This window comes from Neofelis nebulosa, chromosome 11 (genome assembly GCF_028018385.1).
Source record: "Neofelis nebulosa isolate mNeoNeb1 chromosome 11, mNeoNeb1.pri, whole genome shotgun sequence".
Lineage (NCBI taxonomy): Eukaryota > Metazoa > Chordata > Mammalia > Carnivora > Felidae > Neofelis > Neofelis nebulosa.
The window spans coordinates 4,878,223-4,901,267 of NC_080792.1; the positions used below are offsets into that span (position 1 = coordinate 4,878,223).

The 23,045-nt window shown below is 49.4% G+C and overlaps 2 protein-coding genes across 5 annotated transcripts in view; one reads left to right on the forward strand and one right to left on the reverse strand.

The window, feature by feature from the left end:
* Positions 1-7,239: 7,239 nt before the first annotated feature.
* On the reverse strand, positions 7,240-16,985 carry TIMM21 (translocase of inner mitochondrial membrane 21). Its single transcript, XM_058691816.1, has 7 exons — positions 16,871-16,985; positions 15,842-16,333; positions 10,001-10,063; positions 9,808-9,905; positions 7,958-8,031; positions 7,767-7,872; positions 7,240-7,661 (listed from the first exon to the last, which is right to left on the reverse strand). Exons 2-7 carry the CDS (start codon positions 16,137-16,139, stop codon positions 7,566-7,568), a joined length of 735 nt encoding a protein of 244 aa, XP_058547799.1. The 5' UTR covers positions 16,140-16,333; positions 16,871-16,985; the 3' UTR covers positions 7,240-7,565.
* FBXO15 (F-box protein 15) overlaps positions 16,888-23,045 on the forward strand; it is a 52,449-nt gene continuing 46,291 nt past the window's right edge. For all 4 annotated transcript variants that reach the window (XM_058691811.1, XM_058691814.1, XM_058691812.1 and 1 more), the window contains exon 1: positions 16,888-17,177. In XM_058691811.1, coding sequence (XP_058547794.1) covers positions 17,071-17,177 — 107 coding nt within the window. In that variant the 5' untranslated portion in view covers positions 16,888-17,070. The remainder of the gene's footprint in view (positions 17,178-23,045) is intronic.

Genomic DNA, 23,045 nt, shown 5'->3' on the forward strand with positions numbered 1-23,045 from the left:
GAGAGTCTCCTCTATAGACAGAAAGCCCTGCGCCTCACTCAGCATTTACTTGTTGGTAGTATTTCCTCTTCTCCAAAACGAGACTGACAATTTTGCCTAAATACATGAACATTCCATGGCCGCAGTCTCATGTCGCAGGAATAGTAAGTGAACACAAACAGTGAGTTCTCATCCATGAGACCCCTCTTGGGACTAGAGCATCATTATTGACAAAAATGATTCTGATCCTTCTCTTCACTCATCGTGCGGCCCCTCCCGCGACTCGATGCCACAACACACGCCAAATAACAGTGTGCAGTCGAGGCAGGGAGGGATGCCCAGGGTGAGGAAGGAAGTCTGGGTTCTCTAGTTGATGAATGTGGCCTTTTTGGCTTTTTTATTTTTTAATCCCTCAGATCTCAAAGTATTAAAATCAATACATGTTAAACAGTGTATGAGTTATTTGCATTTCTTTTACCTGTTTTTTTTTTTTTTTTTTTTTTTTTTTTTTTAATAAAAGCTCACCACAGATTCTGGGAATAAGGGGAGAGGAAAGTTTATCAAAGATCTTGGTATTATGATTACCAACCAGAGAAGTGCTAATATTTTTCTAGGTTGGGTGGGGAATCCGGACACAGGATATTGATGGAAAAGGGGACACGGGGCCTCAGCAAAGACAGAACCTTCCCTAGCAGCTACACATAAATGACTGAGAGCTGGTAGCATAAATGGCACACGGGGAAACCCCACGTGGGGTCAGGAAGCCGCCCTGGATGGTCAGTGGACACCTGCACACTATCCACCGCAACTGATGAAGGCAAGTGTTTGTTCGGAGCCGCACACGCGGGAGTTTCCAAGTAAATGGTCACAGCGTTTGCAGCCAAAGAAATGTTTTATCGTGAAAGTACTCTTGCCTAAAAGAACGGCGCTGTCTCCAGTCAAATCAATAGATGTGCATGCGGCCACCTACTGTGATTCTAGTAACTATTTAATGTTACTTGCTTTTCTTTGCATTTTTGTTGTCATGTTACCACGTGGTCTTGCCAGTTGGTTGCTCCATAAACCATTTTTTGCTGCCACATACGTGTGTGTGTTTGTGTGTGTGCACAACCCTGAAGAGCGGTGTGTTTTCCTTCTGCCGACCCTGCTCCTGGAGGTATGTCAACCTTCCAGAGGCATCTAGGTGAATGTTATTTCAGTTGTTATTTTGTTTCACTGATGCAGGGCTGCTTTGGGACACGAGGGGGCTACACCTGCAGATTCTGTTTCTTATCGTTGGCATACCAGAAATTCTGCAGCTTTTTCAGTCACCTTCTAAGTGATGTGCTGCCTATGCATTAGAACTACATGTTTCTGAGGCTTGGATTTAACAAACATTTTTCGAGAACCTATTCTTTCCAAACAGTCCAAGAACTGGACATCCAAAAACGGAAACGGTGCCTTCTTTAACTGCAGTCTGAAGGGAAGACCGGAGGCACACCCGTGTTATGCCCAGAATTCGTGATCCCCAAAGACCACCAGGGAGCCAAGTCTGATGCAAAAGCAAAAGAGCCTTTATTTGAGCTAGCTGGAGCTCCAATCCCCTACCCGCACCCACGCAGCGGTGAGATGCCGGGGAGAGAGAGTTTCAAAAGCACAAAGGTTTTATAGGGATCATGGCCTTAGCTGATTGGCTGGGGAAGGGTCGTGGCCTCGGCCGATTGGCTGGAGAAGGGTCGTGTCCTCAGCCGATTGGCTGGGGAAGGGTCGTGGCCTCAGCCGATTGGCTGGGGAAGGATAGAACAATGGCTGCCAAGGTGTGGTCCCAGATCAGCAATTATCAGCGTCACCTGGATCTTGTTAAAAATGCAAATGTTGGGCCTGGTGGTCACAGACCTACTAAATCAGAAACTCTAGGGGTGGGGCTCAGCGATCTGTGTTTGAACAAGTCTTCCAGGAGATTCTGATGCACCTGAACTTTAAGAACCACTGTGTCTGAGGATCTCTAACATGCTTGGCCTCAGTGTATACAGAACGTTTCTCACTGGTCACCTATTAACCATTGGCTGTGAGCCTTGGTGTGCTCTATGAATACCTCGCACCAAACACCACCCCCAGAGACTCTGATTAATTGGTTTGGGGAGGGGTAAAATGCTCCCAGGTCATTCTAAGCCTGGGCAGGGTTGAGGGCTCCTGCCTCTGGCCCCTACCTGAGAGAAGCCCTCCCTCTTCTACTCACACTTTCCACGCCTCTCACACTCCCCTTCCTCCCACCTCACACTTCGGGAGAATGCATCAATCGGTAAGTTACTTAAGGGGAGGAGGCGTGTTCTGAGGTTTGAGCAGGAACTTCTTTCTGCGGCCATGTCGGGGACATAGTCACTAGTCAGCCGGCCTAGGTCTCCTCTTTCACCGGTAGCTGCAATATTGTTGAAACACCTTCCACACCGCCTCACAGAATCCCTACAAAAACCGTAGGTAGGAGCATTGCCCTAATTTGAGAGAGGAGCAAACAAGGCTGTAGCGAGGTGAAGACGCACGAAAGGCAACGTGAAGTAATAAACACCCAGGGTTCACTTCCCTGGCTGTGAGGTCACACAAAGCAGATGGCTTTAGCCGACGCTTTTGGTTGCCCCCAGAATGGTGGGTCCCAAAAGCTGTCCGCGTTCGGATCTCAAGTGCATATCATCTTGTAAGGCAAAAGATGTGATTAAGTTAAGGATCTTGGGTTGCTCGGTTCAGCCTTGAACGTGTGGTGTTGAGGACTCAGCCGCCCTGGGTGTCCGTGGGAGGGAGCACGGCGGCCCCGGGCTTCAGGCCCCTGCCGCCGAGGCTTTGTCATGACGTCTCACACTTGAGGGGCCCAGGGTTGACCGGTTTCACGGTGATCACCTCGAGCGGGAAGGAAAGCATTATTTCCTTAGTGGTTCTCCCTCAGTCTGCCACCGACTCCTGTTTTTTGGCATCTAGTCTCTGTCGCATCTGTGCTATGGCGGGCGCTGGGAGGTGAACCCAGTGGGAATCACAGGACGTGGCTTCCATACCCCTCGTGGGTAGCAGCCCCTCACCCTTGCGCCACACAGGTGCACCCAGGAGGCCCTAAAAGACTGAATGCCTGAGTGAGAATTCCTGTTTCTGGTTCCTGGGACTAATGAGGCCCCACACCGCCCATCAGTTAAATGGGAGCCCCTGGTCAGCCCACGTGGCTGTGCGGCCCCAGTGAGATCATGCAGGTAAGGGGTACTTTCGGCTACGCAGACATACGGCCTGCGAATGTGGGGGGGTTGGCTTTTTTGGCACTGCTAAGGGGCGGACATAAAATATGCATTGTGTCCCCAAGGTTTGTGTGGAACTTTATGGAATTCTGTAGATGGTGTCTGAAAACGCTACTGAGGGAAGGAGATATCTTACCCAGTTAAAGTGTAGCCTCCGTAACTGCTTTGGTAAGAGAGGAATGTGCACGTGGCCCAGTGTTAAGAAAATTCCAAGTAGCCGACAATGTTTACCAGCAAAATACACACAAGTCTTAAAAGAACCCATCAGTGACGTGTTTGAACATGAGGATATAAAGAAGTGAGCCCGTGGAGGGGGGCCTGAACAGGGTGGCTGGACCCACGCTGGGGGCGGGGGAACCCATGTAGGGAGCTGGGGAGACTCGGGCACAGCACGGGGGGGGGGGGGGGGCCAGATTTCATCATGAGGGCTTTGCAAAGGAGACTCAGCCTGATCCACAGCTGAGGGTCCCTGAAGGGTGTGGGCAGGGCCAGAGCGCAATCAGATCCGGTTTTAGCGTTTTTTATTTATTTTTGGGACAGAGAGAGACAGAGCATGAACGGGGGAGGGGCAGAGAGAGAGGGAGACACAGAATCGGAAACAGGCTCCAGGCTCCGAGCCGTCAGCACAGAGCCCGACGCGGGGCTCGAACTCACGGACCGCGAGGTCGTGACCTGGCTGAAGTCGGCCGCTTAACCGACTGCGCCACCCAGGCGCCCCAATCAGATCCGGTTTTAGAAAGCCTCACTGCTTGAGCAGCGAGGAGGGGAGATGGGCAGAGACGGTGACTTAGGAGAGGATGCTGACAGCCCCTCGGAGCACCTACCATGGGCAGGGGGTAGGGATGGATTAAACACTAAGGAGGAAAAACAGATGTGTAGCCAAAATTGTAAAATCAGATACAGCTTAGGATACGGAGAAAATAAGTGAAGGAAACAAATACAAAGGTATTACGGGCTTGGGTGTATCTGTCAGCACAGGGAGTCTGGAGAGACCCCAGCATTCGGTGTAACAGGGGAAGTCCAATCTGAGACAAGGCTGAAGGACCCACTTTGGCCTGGAACACGAGCCTGGTGGGGGTAGTGCTCTCACGTTTCCGTCCTGAAACGCCGGACACATCATTTCAGGTAGGGGTGAGTCCGAACCCTGAGGGCCCCAAGTCCTTGGCAGTTTTCGGAGTTTTCTGTAAGAAAGGGGATAATACCCAGTGCAGCACTGGGCTTTGGGGTCTGTGGCAGTGAGGGACCCTGCACTTAATTAAGCTTCGCTGACTTCCGCATAAATTTGCCCATGTGTGGTGGCAGGCGGCCAGCCCTGTCCCCGTCCCCGGCCTGAGATCGTGTCCGCGACCAAGCCCTCGTAGCTTCCCTCCGGCCCGAGGTACCATTTCCCCAGAAGTGGGCTGGTCTTCCCCTGCACTCCTTCACGGAGTCTGTCGCAGAGGTACGCATCTCCAAGCAGTATTTTATTCACTTTTGTGTGTTTCTGGGCTTCCTAAACATGGTGTCACAAGCACGTATTACCTTGCAACTCACCTTCTTTGCACAAAGTATTTGTGAGATTTCAGTGTGCTGATGTATGTGGCTGGCATTGGTTCCTTTTCCTCATCGTCTCCGCTTCGCACGGCACCGCGTCCTCCGCTCACACGGTGCCGCGTTGTCAGTCCGTCCGGGCTGCTCTAACAAAAGGCCACAGACGGACAGGTTTACTGCTCACCTTCCTGCAGGCTGGAGGTGCGGGATCAGGGGGCCTGTGGGGCCCAGGGAGGGGCAGACTTCTCTCTGTCCTCACGTGGTGGACGGTGGACGGGTCTAGGAAGCTGTCTGGGGTCTCTTATAAGAGGGGGTCTAATCCCATCCCTGGGGACCACACCATCACGGCCTAATTGCCTCCAAAGGCCCACAGGCTGCCCAGCAAGTGCTGTTGGACCCTGTCCCAGCGGCGGAGAAGAGCCCCCTGACTCCATTCACCTTCTTTCACCAATCTGGCAGATGGAACCCAGTAACCCACACTGCACGTTCTTCAGCGAGGCCGGAATATTCTCAGAATTTCATTAGCTTCATGTGTTCTCCTGTGTGCTGAGAACCTTCCTGGGCTTCTGCCTGCTTTGGCACTCGCTTGCTGCTTTTCGCTCGCTCGCTCGCTCGCTGGCTGGCTGGGAGATCTTAGTATGTTCTGAAAAGTAATGCTTTCTTTGCTATGTGTGCCAGAACGTTTACTCATGAGTGGCTTTTTTTCTGATTAAGTTCTTCTTCTTAAAATCACCCTTTTCCATCATGGTTTCTAATTTTGTGTCTTGCGAAATCCTGTCCAAAAATGTCACAAGGACCATCTAAGTTGCAAGGTGTTAACCTACCCAATCGGATGCCTGTGTGGTGTGAGGCAGAGATCCCACTCCATCTTCCCACCTGGGTGCCAGGCGCCCCAGAGCTGTTGGATGAACACGGATCCTTCCTGGTGGAGGACCGGCTTCCACATGTGTGGTCCATCTGGGTCCGTGGCTGCACGGAAGCCACACGAAGTCACTCCCTGCAGCTTTCCGGTGAGAGCTGCCATCTGGGCGGACAAGGCTTCCCTGATGGCCTGTGAGGCTCACACTCATCGGGTGGCCCAGCGGCCTCATACTAGTGCATCCAGCTCTCGGCCTTGTCCGTTCCCGAGCTGGCGGATCACACGTGTGTGCAGGGGACCATCTTACACACTTTCTGGGTCTGGTCTCACCTTGGCCACCACCCCCTGCCCAGTCCCCTCTCCTGTCCTCCAGTTGCTATTCCAGACCTTCACCCCCTACCCCACTCTGAGCATTTTGACAACTGCTGGCAGACTTGGGCTGACCAGCTGGGGACACTCCGACCTTTTCCCCGCACAGACTTCCCTGCCTGGGCTGCCATCCTGCCTCCCTCCTTTTCTGCTCTGAATCCAGCCCCAGGGACCTTGCTCTATCCTTGTCCCTTTTCTTCCCTGCACTTCACAGTTTCCTCGCTGGCTTCCCTTTCTAGGTCCCCAGATTTCTTTCATCTTTAACAGTGCAAGAAAAATAGGATGAAACAAGTTCAAAATTCCAAGCAGAAAGAGAAATCCTTCCGGCAGTGTCTGTCAAGAATTCTAGGGAACCAGGGGTGTGGGGTGGCGCGCCCTCCCCTTGCCCCCGCATGCCCCCCTACACAGCCCCCTCACCCCATTGGCCTCAGCTGCTTCCTCCCTGCGGGGCTTTCGAGTTCCTTCTGTAGGCGGGACAGTGTCCTGAGCATCAGACCTAAATGTTCCGTTGCTTCCAGACCTGCCACCTGGCTGCCTCAGGTGCTCATCAAGCTCCATGTGGAACTTCCTATCGTGCACCCCCTCCCCAAATTCTTCCCGTGCTCACTCCAGGCAGACCGGAGGGCTACTCTGGACAATGCCCTCTTCACCCACTTGCTGGCAAAGTCCTGTCCTCCTACCCCCTAAGTATGTCTCCAGATCGCCTGTATATATACTGCAGAAAAAACAGAACCGTCATCACCCAGAAAGGCATTCCACACACGCTTGCTCATTGGTGTCCACGCTCCTCAGGCATTTAAGAGGTGTGCATGTTCTGAAGGGCGTGGGGACACTCCATGATGCCATCTGTGGTCAGGTGCCTGCACCTGCCTCTCCTTCGGTCGTCCTACCAGCCAGGACGGTGGGATCTGACGTGGCTGTGCCATCTGTACAGGCCCATGCACCTGGTGAGGGCCAGTCCCCCAGGTCTGGGGGCGTGGGCTCCTCCCACTGCATACACCGTGAGGAAGCACAGCATATACTAGGTTACTACAAGCCATGCCGCGTGTGCAGCCTTTCCACAGCAATCCTGGAGAGGGTACCTCGTGCATCTGTGAGCTGAACTGCCTTCAGTCCTCAAATGCTTTCATGTGTTCAAGATTCCAAAGTATATGGAAGGAAGCTACTTCTGACACTTTTTGTTCCTTTTCACAGATTTTATATAGTTACGCAACATAAAAGCATAAAATACCGAACTCGTTTTCCTCATTTACATGGTATAAAGCGTTTAATAACAAAAATCTCTTATCGTGAAAGATGATCTTCACTAGAGCAGAAACACTGTCCACGATCGATTCAGAGAGAACGTAAAATACATTCCATTTCACGATTTTGCCGTCTACAGGAAAATCGCCACTTCAGTGTGTCTAAATGCAATTACTACCCTTACGCTCACTTTTATGAGCCGTGTGTTCTTTCCTGTCTTACTCTGCAGACTCGGGAGGAGAGCGGGGAGACCAGCCTGCGGGTGTGCGGGGTTCCACATCCCTCCCCCCCCCACCGGAAGCCGCGCGTGCCTGAGTCCCGCGATGCCCTCAGGATCGATTGTCTTCGATGACAATAGTTCTTCCAGGGAAGGACTCAAGTTCAACAAATATGTATCGAAATTCATATTCGCCACTTTCTGGGTTCTGAAAAACAAACGTATTTCCAGGTGTTACTTCTCTCCCCAGCGCCTACGTCCCACTGCATCCGAGCCCTGAGTCCCCACACAGTCCCCGCCGTGGTCCCCACACCTCTTTCACTTCGAGATGCACTGTTCCTTGCTTCCCAGGCTCGGAGCCTTGGATGTAGAACTTCACACGCATGTGTTTCAGCCCATCCTTGACGTACTCAATGAAACTGCCGGGAAAATGAAAGAGTGCGGCCTGAATGGCCTGCATCTGGAACTCACCCGAGCTCTGCCCATACGGGCGACCGGCGGTACCTGACGTGCTGCCTTCGCCCGCGGCGGGTCGCCTCCCCGTAGCCCTTCACCGGCTCACCGAAGACACTGATCACCTGTGGGACACACCGGCTCTGTAAGGGTGCCTTCTTGTAAGCTTCCCAGGGAAACAGTTTTTGACAAATCAAGTCAGTTTTGCGAAAAAAAAAAAAATCATTAAACCTGCGACCCTTTCAAAATGACAACTCCAACGAGAACACGGGAAAAAATGAAATTACGCAAAACCATCCCACAAAGAGAGGGAAACGGGACTTCACCGTGTGACCTGTAGTTGCAGAGCAGTGGAGGCCGAAGCCACATTGTTCTTTCTTCCCGCAGAAAATCCAAACACCACGAAGTGTTCAAATGGTTGGACGTTTTTAGTGAAATTTATCTAACGGGGTCTAATACTAAAAGCTACAAGAACAAAACATTTCTTGAGTCACTAAACACAGTGAAAGAAAACAAGTACAGGTTTCGGCAGCTACGTGGACGTTCGCTTCACCACTTTGCTTTTGACAAAGGCCTACGTGAACAGCTGTTCTGAGAAAAATCCAAAGGATTCTGGTGCTTACGAAATGGTAGCTGCCTCCTCGCTTGAGGAGAGCAGGGGAAACCCTAACAACGATCTGTTTACAACAAACCAGACCCAGAGGCATGAAAGTGATTCCGAAGGGAAAACTCACAGTCACACGGAAACGTAGTTTTTCCTGAATTTAAGGTGCAAATACTTTGAAGCCTTTCCAGAAAAAGAACCAGAACTGGAACCTTCTGTACTCCCTGCTGCTTTTCCACTTACTCAGCGCTGGGTCTCCCTGCCTCCTCCTCCACCGTTCTCACAGGCCCAGAGTCCAGCTACAAGAAATCCACAGATTTAAGAGAAAGATGCCGGAGACCGTTAGCCTGAGGTCTTCTCCCTGACAGGACTGGAAAACCGGTGGAGCGAGCGGAGCGGGGGCCCCAGGGAAACCGGTCAGGGTGGCTTCACATGTGTCCCCTCCCTGGGCAGTGCGTGGTCTCTCTCGGGCATCACTCCCGGGTCTGTGCACAAAACCGCCCCGGTGGTTATGGTGCCATCTGCCATCTTCCTTCCCAGGACGAGGACCAAGATTTCAGCGAGCAGTATTTTTCAATGCTGAAGCTTTCCGTCCAAGGGGGTAGGAAATCGGGCACCTCACAGGCTTTCTATCTGTGACTGGAAAGCATCACAGAAAGCCCTCTTTCTGGACAGGACCCGTAACAGAATCGAGGCAACTTTTCCACATGTCGGCCGCCTCCAGGAACGCTTTACAGGCTGTGCTTAAGTGCACAGGCTTTGGAGTCAGATAAACTTGGGCTCAGGTCCTGACCGGCCCACTTCCCGCTCAGCGATCTCAGTGGGGCTACCTGATCTCCGAAGTGTGGGTCTCCCCTTCTGCAAACAGCAGAATACTATCTAACACACATGGTTTTTGTGAGATCCAAGAAAGACGCGCTGAGCCTAGTGCCTGGTGTCTAATGTGCCCAAGGGTCAATAATTCTTAGGATCAGGAGGTCGTGAATCAGGCTTTTTAAAAGACTAGAAACGTCACATGAGTTTAAAGGTCTAAGCACTTAACGTCTACAGCAACTAGAAAAGTGCCTCTCTTGCATAATTAGGATGAAATCACCCCTACAGGCCTTTGGGCGACGGGGGTCTTGAAGCTTGTCCAGTATGGAACAGAGAGCTAAAAACAATCACAATCCAACCATTATGCCTTTGTTATCACACAACCACCACTAGCCTCAGAACCAAAGTGGGTTCCGCCCACTTCCACCCACCGAAGTTTTCTCAGCATCCTCAGAGCACGTGTAACTCCATCCCGAGGACTCACCTCTGGATGTGATCTGCATTTTTCTAAGGCTTTCCCATAGATCTTATTAGGACTGGACGAAGAAAACAGTTCTCTGAAAATTGTGTAAAACAGGCCACCTGAAAATTGTAGAGAAAGGAGATCAGGCAAAGCAAGAGCAAGACGAAGAAGGAGTCATAACGATTTTGGGGGTGTTCTACTTGCTGTGTCTGACCTGTGATGCCGATTCCAATAAGAACCACCACCAGGTAGGTAAAATCTCTCCCAGCTTCCTTCACTGTAACGAGAAAGCACCGCCCAGTTACGCATGCGCCCTGCGAGCTCCTGCTCCAGCGCTTTCGGGGGGTGAGCCGACACGCGGGACCCCTGCCTGTGTTCTGGGAAGCCGAACCACCTGAGCAAAGTTTTCAAAAGAACCTCGGCAGAATTCTGGGCCCAGGAATCCGTACTTTTATTGCATTTGTTGCATTATAAAATTTAATACCTCCTTACTTTCCGGGATGAACACACTTTCCCAAGTGATCCAGGCCCTCGGCTGGAACAGGTTAGGCAGCCCTGGACACGTGTGCTGTTCGCAGACCAAGGCAAGTGTCCGCTTTGCGGGCCGCGCGGTCCAAGGGCTCAAACTTGGTCTTGGCTCTTCACGGCCACGTTCCCGCCCGGTGGGCGGGCCAACCTCCTCCCCTGGCCGCGCACGTTAAACACAGAACGGGATTTGCAACAGGAACTCGCCCGGCCACACAGATTTGTGAATCAAATGACTTAGAAAATGGGGAATCTGCACAGATACTGCACTTTGTGTTTTCAACGCTGATAAAGATGAGTGTGTGGACTAAACGGAAGCTCCGAGAGCGAAACGAATCCAAGGTGTCCCCATGGGACGCGGCACACACGTGCACGTATTTGCATGCGCTGATGGAAGGATCTACACGTTTGAGCTGTTTTACCATCACAGTCACAAATGCACCTTCTTCACTGGTGCTGAAAACGTGACTCACGGCCCGATGTTCTATCTATAGGTTAATTTATTGGCCGCAGTAAGAACACAGATTTCTGGAATATAAATTTACAGACTTTTTAGAAAAACAAAATGTTAACAGTGGTTGTTGCTATTGTTTTCTCCACGTTCCCCTTCTGTACACTGAGCTTCCATTACTTCCACAAAATGAAACTTATTTAAAAGCACTCTAGCAAAGAGTAATCCTCAACTCCTCCAGTACAGGTTCCTAACCACAAAGAGGGGATTCAAAAAATAAAAAGACTGCATCGGCCCAAACCTAAGTCATGGCTTGATCCCCACAATCGCTGTCAGCCCACAGTCCATGTCCTCGGGCGTAGAGAGGCCGACAGTGAGAACTTCTCATTTTATTAAGGTCACAAAAGATACTTAACAAATATTAACTGCCAGGTGTGTGCCAGCCCCAAGTTGAGGACATACTAATGGCTATACTGTAAGTTGTCGTATTAGTCCCTGTTCCCAGATCAGGCCTCTGGCCCCAACACCTGAATCCTGACAGCCCATCCAACACTTACACCAGTCTTGCTCAGGGCACCTGGAAGGCCATCTTCTCTATTGATGCAGCCACAAACATCTGTTGTGGGTCTACCGTGTGCAAAGCTATTATCCACAGTCTACACATTTTCCAAGTCTGTTTCAGCATCATTTCACAGTCGTCTTCAACACAAGCTGCTCCTTGCCCACCTTCCTGCGATTCTCTACCCCTCCTGTAGTGGGTGCTGTGGTGAGCCACCCTGATCCTCCCCTCAGGACTGAGGCTCCGGATTCCCCCAGCCGAGCTCCCCACTAGGCAATTCCTTCATCTGGAGGGCACCCTCTCACCAGGGTCAGGGCCGTTCTCACACCGATGCTTGGCTGGTGCTGAAGTAAAAGGTGCAGCCCCCATTGCCTGAGGAGGGAAGGACTGTGATGTGTCAGTCCAGTCCCAGGGCGCCCCGGGGAATAGGCAAATGTGTGACCCAACTTGTCCCTCTGGGTCATCCTGCTTCTCATACCTTCACAGATGTGTTCTCGGAGCACTCCCAACAAGCCTCCTGTATGCAAATCCCACCTACAGCACCTGCTACCAGGAGCGATCCCCGAAAGTAGCTCTGAACTGGGACTTCGGAGCTGGACCAGTGGCCGCTGGCCGCATCGAGGCCCCCATCCCTGGTGGCAGAGCACAGCCGACAGGACCGCATGCGCTGCTGGTGTGCTTGCAGCTGCCCCCACATTTTGGGAACAAACAATCTTATGAACTTGGACTGGATGGCTGTGGTCGGGGGACCACCAATGCACTGGATGAAGAGAGAAGATGAGAATAATTACCAATGAAGATGAAGTGCCAAAAAGGCAGAGTCCTCCTGGGGAGCAAAACGATGCCCCTCTGTTGTACCCAGAGGGCAGAGAAGCTGCAAGGCCCAGGGCATAAAGGGAAGCAGAGAGGTTGGATTCTCAACCCCAACAGGTCTTCATGCCGACTCCCGGGTCCTGATGTGGGAGGAAAGGGGAGCTGAGGCTTGGTGTGGGGACATCTAGGCCGATGCACTTAAAAATCCTGAGTCCTCAGGATCTCCTGAACCTTTTGGCCTTGAAGCATCAGCTCTTTCTCCTCCTTTAAAAGTAGGTGGGGGCTTCCATTTAGCAAGACATGTGCTCTGGCCAGGTTACAGCATAACTGGGAGGAAGGAGGAAAGGACCACGACCAGAGGGAGCTGGAGGCCCCACCGGCAGGTGCTAAGAGAGCACACAGGTGACGGGGTCCTGAGGGACACAGAACAGTATGAAGGGACACAGAACAGACTAGTGAGAGTTGATCAACATGGGAACACTCTCCTGTGGTCACGAACTGAAGTTTGGCAAGCACCCCGGAAGCTGATGCAGTTAGGTTCTACGCTCTTGAAAACATGGAGAGAGGATAGTCCACGCTAAGTGAGGTGAAATGGCAAATTGTGGAGGAAAGGATGAACAGGCTCAGAGAACGGGCATGCTAGAATGGGTATAATAAAGGCTGAAACCCACCAGCCGACTGTCCTGTCAGAGGACCTGGGGACACAGAACGGGGTATCCTGATGGTTGACTGTGACACTTGAACCATCAGAAGCCAGGTGGGTGCCACCACCACAATGAATGGCAAGGGTGGGGTGGCAGCCAGGGGTGTCCGACCTGGTGATGCCACTGCAACGTGGTGTTCCCAAGGGCAAGACTGACGGGCAGCTGACAAGGACATCAATCTGCACAATCCTAAGGAATTAATTATGGGTGACCAGGAAGCTGAAGGCAGATGCCCCAATGCAAAGTCATGAGGACTGGCTCAGTTTCTGGACGTGAGCACCTGAAACTTACCCAGACTCCCACTAGGAGGGACCTGAGCACATACATAGGATTCCCTGGGCCTTCACCAAAGAGCCCTACAGTCGTCAACTTGGTAAGCATACACTGGAAGAAGGGGAACACCCAAACATTTCAGGGTCTGTTGGACAGAGTCTGAGATGACAGCGACGCCCCTGGACCCAAAGTCACATGGCGCCTCTTTTAGGTTTACATAGTGGCCATGTGATATGGAGTGTGACTTGTAATAGGCTCAGAGCTGGGTCCACAGATTTATTTGGTTATCATTTATTTCCAGTGTGTAAACTGAATGGATATACTCGTAACTGACAACAACGATTCCTACTTTGGTTCCTCTGGGGGTGGGTTGAAAGCTACCATAATGGGAAAAGCTGAATGGGAGCCTCTGAAATTGCACTCCCCCTGCCCCTCCCCAGACGGACACAGTAAATCCAAAACAGTATTCCATCCACGGGGGAGCGTCAGCCATAGTGCTACCTTAAGAAGACCCAAAGATACAAAGGCGGTGGTCACCAACATATTCCCATGTAACTTACCAGTCTGCCCCTTATAAAAATCAGGCAGAACCTGGAGTAGGACAGTGACCCACTAGAAATTCAACCACGTAGTCATCCCAATACAGATGCAATGCCAGATATGGTAACCTTACAGGAGCACGTTAACAGACTCATGGCTTTGGCCACTGATCTGGAGAGGGCCTTCGTTTCCAACTCTACTGAGAGGAAGCAGCGGTAGCAGTCTGCAATAACACGAAACAGGTAATAACATGTATATGTACGGTCTTGCCTAGGATTTGTTAGGTCTCTTACTCTGTTATAGTGTAGTTTTAAGGGATCTGGACCTTCTGGATTTTGGCTGTCCTGTACAGTAACCACACACCACACATGGCTATTTGAGTTTAATTTTAAAATCAAGTTAACTTAAAATTAAATAAACATTCAGTTCTTCAATCACACTAACGACATTTTAAGTGCTGAATAGCCACGTGTGGCTGCTGGCCACCATACTGAGACAGCATACATCTGGAATATTTCCATCACTGCATAAAGTTTTATTTGGACAATGCTGTTTGGACATTCTGCATAACATCATATTTATCCATTCTGTCTATGCCATTAGAGACAAGTAATACGGGGACGTGTGTTGCGGAGCTTGACAACACATGTACTATGTGTGTGGGGGGGGATTAGCCTCAAAAATAGATCCAGGGCTCACCAACCACACAAACAAAAGTCTTAGGGGTTCACTCTATGGGGCATGTTGAGACCCCCTATCCCAAATAAACCACTGCATCCCGTATGTCCTACCACAACGTGTGACAGGTCCCTTTGGACTCTACATGCAGCACATTCTGCGTTTGGGAATGCTGCTCCCACTCATTCACTGAGTCATCAGGAAGACTGTCACCTTTGAATGGGGGCCAGATCAGGACCGGACTCTGCAGCAGGACCCGACACATGCTGCTGGAACAGTTCTATGCCTTTGTCCTCTGCATGCGGGCTGTTCCTTCATGCTCAACTTTTAACCACCCCTCACAACCCTGTTCAGGCTATTATGAAGGAATGATTACCTGTTTTACATATTCAGCAGACTGCAAAACAACGGGTAGGATCCAGTTAAGTTTTTCTGTTAATGTTGTTAAAAAGTATATGCATCGAAATGACATAAATATTAACAGTAGTCATGTTTGCATGGTATGATCATGGGCGTCTGAAGGACATCGATCGATCAGCCTTCCTACTTCCTCTTTGGTTCCTACTTATTTTTTCTACAAATTACTTGTGAAATGAAGAAATAAAAATTAAATTCATTACCTCATCTGTGAAAACTTCTCTGACTTTCCCTGGCAGAATTACATTTCGCCTTTCCTATGAAATACGTCCTATTACTTCCCATGTCACCTGCTGGTAAATGATGTTTTGAACATGTTTAACTCTGTAGCAGAAAGAGTCTAACTCAGTATCTGGGCACAGCAGGCATTCAAGGGCAGTGTTGAGTTGACCTACGTGAGCCAAGCCCTATGGATTATGACTCAGTAGTAGCTCCTTTATTTTTTCTACCCAATTACTCTGTATCATATCCTCCCGGGTACTCTCTTTGTGGCACAATTACTGTTTTCACTGTTTTTATCCATTCTCTTCCTCATTAAGTGCTGACCTATTTGTGTAGAGGAGTTCCTGGCACACCCGTGAGCATCCACTCAAGTGTTAAGCACGGAAAACGGAAGCTCAGGAAATACTTGTGAATGGCTTTTCTAAAGAGCATGGGCCTGGGTATCACACAATTAAGATGAGGAAACTTCGGTTTTAACTTCCAGTCGTGGAAATTGAGGAAGTGTGCCTCATACACGAAGAGCTAATGTTTGTCTGAAGGAGCGAATAGGACACTCAAGTGAGATGAAACGACATCTGTGAAATCTACTTACTTACACCCAACAATGGTTAAGTTTTACAGCTCCACACTAAAACTAATAAAAGCTGAAAATTTTTAGCCATAATTCAACAAAGTTACGTCAAAACCAACTTGCAAATCTGAGTTCAAGTCTGTGAAGAAAATTGTAGACCTATATTCTCAAATTCTCAACTGTGTTGAAGGCTCTAGCCTTTAATTCGTGCGAACTGTTCTTCTAGCTTTGGCACCGAATTCGCGCAAAAAGACACTCCTGGCTCTCGGCTCGTGAGTTGAAAGACCGACCATTGCTGTTACCTTTCTGTGACGTTGAGATGATGGTCTCTCCGGTCTCTCTGTGCACAGACACCTGCTTGCTGCTGTCCTCTTTTGCGCTCGGGGGGCTCTGCCCCTGCGTCCAGATGGTTTTCTGGGTGACGTCAGGGGCACATTTAGGGCGCACCGTTTTCTTTGGCTCTCGCAGACCCCAGCTCAACGTGGGCGCAGTCTTCAAGCAAGCTTTGTTAAGCACTAAGTGTGGCAGAAACAGCCGCTTCCCGGAGGACCTGCGCAGCTTCTCCGCACACTGTACAGCTCGTAAAAAGGTACAAATCATGTTCACAGAAAACCGCTCCGCTTTGGAACGGTGACAACTACGAACAGCAAAGTTTCACCGCACAATACACACCCCGCCGAAGTGTACTCAGGTCTACACATTCACACCGCTAATTCTGCATGGCGTGTTCGGCAAAAACGTTAGCTCCCAAAAGAAGTTGCGTCCACCTCCTCTTCTCGTCGGTGCTCTTTTTGCTGGAATTAAAACACTTTAATTACCTTCCATACTGACAGCCACACTCTACCCGCCATGCCTTTGCAAAGTAAGCTGGGAAACCTCGGGGAGTCCTGGGAATAGTAGTCCGAAGAGCTCACTCCTCACCGAGTTACCGCAAGGAGGAAAAGGCGCCAGGACTACAACTCCCACAGTGCAAGGCGGCCAGAGCCAGTGCCGGCCTTTTCGCCCCCTCCCAGAGTTCCCGGCGCATGCGCTGCTCGTATTTGGGACGGTAGGGGTGGGCGGGGCGGTTCGTACAAGTGCCAAGAAAGAAATTAGTGATTACAAACTGGGTGTTCTTGCAACTCTCTAGAGAGAACCATGTAAACTGGTAAATTCTCAGTCTGACCGTGGCCTTGCCGTTCCTTAGCCTTTGCATTTGAGTTTCTAACCAAGGAAACCAGACAGGAAGCATAAATTTCCCCAGACCCAGCAGGTGGGGAGGGACCCGGCCGCCGCAGTGCCCAACGCCAGTGCCCGAAACTCAAAGGCCGCTTGCCGCGCAGCGTCCTCACCATCAGGCCATCGGGTGTGGGAAGAAGCAGGGCCCCAGAAATTTCTAGAACGGCTCCGGGAGCCGGCGTAAAGGCCGTACCGCCAACCGTCCCTGCGCACGCGCGGCGGAGAGCGTGCCGGCGTCGAGTGGGCGTGGCGCGGGGCGGTGCGTTCCTCCCTCCAGCTGCCACTCCGCCTCTGGCGTGTCTGTGGAGTCTCCATGGCGACGGGACGCGGCCGGCTACTGCAACAGCACTGGCGCGGCCTCCAGGCGCTGCGTTTGCCGCCTGGCGGCGTCGGCGCGGCCCCCGGGCCCGCCGGGTTCAGGTGACTCTCGCGGGGCCGTGGGTCGGGTCACTGCTCTGCCACCCTACCCCCCTGTTTTCATTCGTTCGGCTGCGGCGCGTCGCGCGGCTCTTTTTAGTGCGGGAAAGGTCTGAAAAACCGCGGGAGGAAATCTCAACTTGGAAACGGGGGGGGTTACCCTAAGTCCTGATACAAGTAGACCAGTTTCCCCCGGAGACGTTATTCCTCCTTCACTGAATTCTAGGCAGTGTGAGGAACAGGGAACCCTTGAGCGACGCTTGGCGCGGATGCGTTCCGCCTGGGAGGGCAGGTGCACTTCGCTGGTCCGCACCTGCAAGCCGCCGAGAGGGCAGCGTTCCCTCTGCACCTGCGGGCCGCCTAGACTGCAGCCTTCCAGAACGCTCCCCCAAAGTCGCTCGCATCTTCCGTGGCCGGAAATCACCTATAGTCCTTTTTAGGAATTTGTAAGTTAGAGAGGTAGAGTCTACTGAGCAAAACGCTACCCATTTTCTGTCCCGTCCCCACTTCGTGAGTGGAGGGCACAACCCCTAAGCAGATAGTTCTGGCGGGCGGGTTGTTCCAGACGCATCTTTTCCTGGGGCAGAAGTTTCTGCACTGCAGACTTCAAGGCCAGCTCTGCGTTTCTAAGCAAACCCTGAAGGGATGCCTATAGGTAGCCACCCCTTGGTGCTCAGCTCCTAATCCCGTTTTCCCCTAAGTGCTGGGCTTGTGCTATTCTTGTTCCAGTGTCTAGGGACCTGTCTCTCCTCCATGCCTCTTGGGTACCCTGGATCTGAAGGGTGGTCTTCTTCCACCACGACAGATGGCAGGAGAGGGGGCAGGAAGCAGGGGGTGGAGCTACCTTGCATTAGGAGCTTTAGCTTAATTCCAAGGGCAATGCTTCACTTCACAGTGAATGCTCCAGTATGTCAGAGGTACCAACATGCTATCAGGGTACCTTATTAGATCCTTTGTATTTTATGGTGAGTGGTTCCTTCCTAGCTTTGTGCCCATCATCCCAGTTAGTTTGCCAGGTGGAGGGACAATACGAAGAACAATTTGCATTCTTGAGAATTCTTTTTGCTTGCAAGTCTTCATGATTTGTAAAATATAAAAATTCATCCATATTATGCTTCTAATAAACCAGATGTCTATGTTTAAGCATAAAAATGATTCTTTTCCTTCACACTTCAGCAAGTTGAGTTACTTTTTTGTTTCCCTAAATCTCCGAGACTATGTCCCATTTTCCTCCTAGGGTCCATTACCCACTCACCCTGGTTTCTGAAGTGGTGCTCTGAATCTTAGTATTATGGTGATGGTTGGTTCTTGAGAATAGCTGCCATGCTAGGCGTACCACAAGCCTGGTGACAATTAAAGTGGTGACAGTGCCTTCAAAACTTCTGTTATGCAGGAGAGGAAAACTGACGTTTAAGTAGGAAGCTTGAACTTTAAATCAATTTGCCACTATTACAAAAATTAGTCTTTATATATAGAGCTCTGCTGGTGGGCAGCCGAATGATTTTTATGTGATGAATCTTCTGTTACTTTGTAAGTTGAATGAACTTCCTGGTGAAATGATGTAATTAGAGTGCCTGGCATGGGAGCCTGCATGTCAGCCTGTGATTTGGTCAGGTACACATTCTTTATGGAAAAGAAAAAATCAGAATGATTGTGGATGGTCTAAGTAGGTGGTTATTTTTATTGTATCAATGCAGAAAAGTTAGATTTTATAAGAAATCCGTGGTTCCCTTTTAAAGAGTTTTTTTTTTTTTTAATGTTTATTTATTTTGGGGGCAGGGAGGGGCAGAGAGGGAAAGAGAGAAGCCCAAGCAGGCTCTGTGCTGTCAGTGTGGAGCCTGATGCAGGACTCGATCTAATGAACCACAAGATCATGACCTGAGCCGAAATCAAGGGTCCGACACTTAATTGACTGAGCCACCCAGGTGCCCCTCAGTGGTTCCCTTTTTAACACAAAATGTGAACATTTGTAAATGTCATAGACTGTTAGAAATGTAGCAGAAAGCATATCAGGTTGGCTTAATTTCTATTTGATCTAATTTGTTTTGGTTTATCAAATATCACAGTGAGGCTCAGAGGTTAATTTTCTTCCTTTTTTTTTTTTAGAGGGTAAAATTTTCAAATGTATTACTTGAAAACTTTTTAAACTAAATGTCATCTTACTAATTATATCAGCTAAGTGTGCACTTAATTTTGTAGACCTATAGGTCTACCTGAGGACATGCATGGAACTTACAGATTTGTTAATTGTGCGAGCCTTAAAAATGTGCAGTTGGTTTATTTTATGGAGAAATGGAGATGTACTTTCAGTAATGCCAAAAGCCATGTTGATTAAGATGTAGAATGTAATATGGAAGGATGAGCTCTGGAAGGACAGCCAGGGGATGAGGGCCTCTAGCTTGGGACCTTAAATGAGTCACTGTGATTGCCTTGTTAGAACCATAGTCTTCTGATTTGTGAAATAGGGACTCTTGAGATCTCTTTTAATTATGGAAAAGCAAAACAGCAACAGACAGACTGTACTTCTCAGACAGGTGCCAGTAGGCAGGGGATGCATGGGGCATCCTTCTGACATGTAAAATGAATGTAGTGGCTTTGGGGGGAAATGTTAAGTAATGTAACTGGTAAGTACTATAATGCATTTGTATAATTAGATGACAACAGGTAAGTTATCCAATGGAATGCAACATTTGCATTAATTTTTGAGATCAAATAAGAGACTTCAAAGCATTTGTGAGCTTTCCATAGGCTGTGCCCCCCAGATTTCAGGGCAGCTGGTACTCCAGAATGGTATGAATGCCTGTGAGAACCACTGCTCCTGCCTAAAAGGTTGTGCTGTGATTCCAAACCTCCTTCTTATGGGATTCTCAGTTTTGAAATTAAAAAAACAAAAATCCCATAATTTATTGCATATTCAATACATTAAGAAATATTGATACACAGAGTTCTAGTCCTTCAATTCTCTAGCCCCCATTTAAAAACCACCACCACCAGAGGCACCTGGGTGGCTCAGTCTGTTAAGCTTCTGACTAATGATGTTGGATCAGGTCATGATCCTAGGGTCATGGGATCGAGCCCTTCGTTGAGCTCCACATCCAGCTCTGCATTGACAGCCAGGAGCCTGCTTGGGATTCTCTCTCTCCTCTGTCTGCCCCCCACCCCACTCATGGTCTCTCTTTCTCTCAGAATAAATAAACTTAAGAAAAAATCAACCACCACCTCAAAACCTTGTAATCCTTGAGTCATACTTACTACTGGTTAATGCCATTTTGTCTTTCCTTCCAGACCTTTTTTCTTTGTGTGTGTTTACTTTTAAGAGAGAAATATGAAAAATATGATTATGTAGTGTATCTTGATATAACCTGATTTTTTTAAATTGATATGTTGTTAATTTAGCAGGTAGATACCTTCCGTATGCCAGGCATGTTGTGGGAGCTGAAGCGTTGGTAGTGAACAAAACTTATACGAAAGACCTGCCAATATGGAGCTTACAATTCCAGTGATAATGAGCAGAGTGGACAAGTAAAATGTGTAGTGCTGGGTGGTGTTATGTGCCGAGGGAAAAAAATCAGGAGGGGGCCTGAAGTGTACGTGTGTGTGTAGTATGGATTGGAGTTTTTTATTTTATTTTTTTGAGAGGGAGAGACACAGTGGGGGAGAGACACGGGCAGAGAGGGGCAGAGGGAGACCGAGAATATCTCAAGCAGACTCGCAGGCTCCAGGATGTGGGGCTCGATCCCATGACCTTGGGATCCTGACCTGAGCCGAAATCAAGAGTCCAGGCACTCAACCAACCGAGCCACCCAGGCACCCCTGGATTGGGATTTTAGACAGCATGGCCAAAGGAGTTCTCCGGGAAATGGTGACGTGTGTGTGAATACTGGAAGGGGCTGAGGGGACAGGCCGTGCAGACGTCTGGAAGGCCCTGTGAGCCTATTTCTATCTCGGACACTTTCACCTGTGTTGAAACTGCCCATTTTAATTGTCTGGACATTGTTAACTGTATGGAGGCCATGCTATTTAACCAATCTCTGTGCTGTTTCTGGCAGAATTTCAGTGCAGACAACTCTGAGATGGGCTTTGTTGAGTAGCATTTTGGGCTCATCTACTTGCTTTGGGATGTGTTCGTACAAGTGAAATTCCTGGCTTAAAACAATACATGTGCCTTTTAAAGATCTTAATGAACACTACCAGATTTGGCTTTTCATACTGTTTGTGCCAATTTATGCTTCCAGCAGTGAAGGAGACGTTCTCATTTATTTGGTCCTTGCCAATTTGCTAGATTGAAATGGATCGACCCAGCGTATTAATTTACTTCTCTTCAATCCCCTTGGAAAGGACCTAGGGTAATAGGTTCTATTTTATTTTTTCGACATTTGTTGATTGAAGACGTATGTATGGCAAAAAGCTGTTATCAATTCACTAATGCTTTTAAACAAATTTGTATTTGAGTGGCCCCAGCAGTATTCATTGAAGGTAAAGAAGCATTTCTCAGTCTTCACACAGTGTGTGTAAATAGGCCTTCAGACTTCTTGGTGTGACTTTTCATACCGGCAGAGGTCTGAGGGTCACCGGCTGGTGAATCCAGGCAGATAGTACTATTTGATGGCGGGGTAATAGAAATTCCTTTTACTTAAAGCTGTTGTGTTAGAGACTTGTGTCCACTAAAGATATTCGATCTTTGAGTACGTAATACAGGTTGGTATAGAATCATAAGAAGTTAACCACTTAAAATAAGGAGTGCTTTTAAATCATTTTGAAATGTGTATGTTTAAAAATTGTGTATTATGTTGAGTGGTGCCCTCCAAATTCATGTCCGCCCAGAACTCAGGATCTGATTTTATTTGGAAATAGGGTCTTTACAGATGTAATTAGATGAGGACATAGTAGGTTAGGGTGAATCCTAAGTCAAATGTGACTGACGTCCTTACGAGATACACACACACTGGGGAGGTGGCTGGGTAAAGACGGAAGAAAGGTTAGAGTTAGTCATCTTAGTTGCCACAAGCTAAGGGAGGGACACTGAGGATTGTCAGCAGCCACCAGAAGCTGGAAGACGCAAGGAAGTGTTCTTCCCTAGAGACTTTGGACGGAGCATGGCCCTCCCAACACCTTGATTTTGGACTCTCGGCCTCTAGGACTTTAAGACAATAAGTCTGTTGTTTTAAGACACCTATTTGGAGGTAGTTTGTTAAGACAGCCCTAGGAAACTAATACAATTAGGAGATCGTGTTTCACCCCTTATTACTACGTGAGAGCCGGGTCAGTGGAGGTGAAGCTTTTCTGTCGTGGAGATCTTTGCTTAAATAGTACTTTCAACAGAAGTACCAAAATGTATTGCACAGGCAGAATTCTGTGATTAAAGGGGGAGGGTGTTGCAGAGTTTTCCAAATTAGGACCTCTTCTGTCCCTCTCTCTCCCTCTTGTGCAGAGCACAGAGTGGATACCACCGGTCTGCCTAACTTGTTGCGCTCCCAAGAACTCACGGGCTAGAAGTCAGATAAGACAGAAGGCACATTGAATGTGCTTTGCTGAAGCTGGAGTGGGGAGGCTGGGTAGCCAGCATGTTTTCACCTCGGGGAATTTGTCACCGTCCGGGATCTGAAAAGGTTCATAGCATCCACCTCTCCTAGGTTGAGGTGCAGGCATGCGGAAGCTAGCTCGTGTTTGCTGAGGGCTTATCATGTGCCAGCCGTTATGCTGTTTCTGAGGAGAAAAACCTATAAAGGGAAGACAGATGGATTCTTTGGCTGCTCGGAAACGTACGGGGAGTCATCGGGCAGTTTGATGTGCAGGTGTTGGCGCGCCAGCTCCACGGTGGTTCCATCCGAGCGGGCGAGCTGTGGGCAATCCGCCCCCTGTGCCTCCTGG

Excerpts from the sequence above, each read along its gene's own strand:
- TIMM21 (XM_058691816.1), bottom strand. The coding sequence starts at position 16,139 with ATGATTTGTACCTTTTTACGAGCTGTACAGTGTGCGGAGAAGCTGCGC. Across the intron at positions 10,064-15,841 it reads CATCTCAACGTCACAGAAAG|TGAAGGAAGCTGGGAGAGAT; the intron begins GTAACAGCAATG and ends TTCTCGTTACAG. Across the intron at positions 7,873-7,957 it reads GGGCGAAGGCAGCACGTCAG|TTTCATTGAGTACGTCAAGG; the intron begins GTACCGCCGGTC and ends TTTTCCCGGCAG.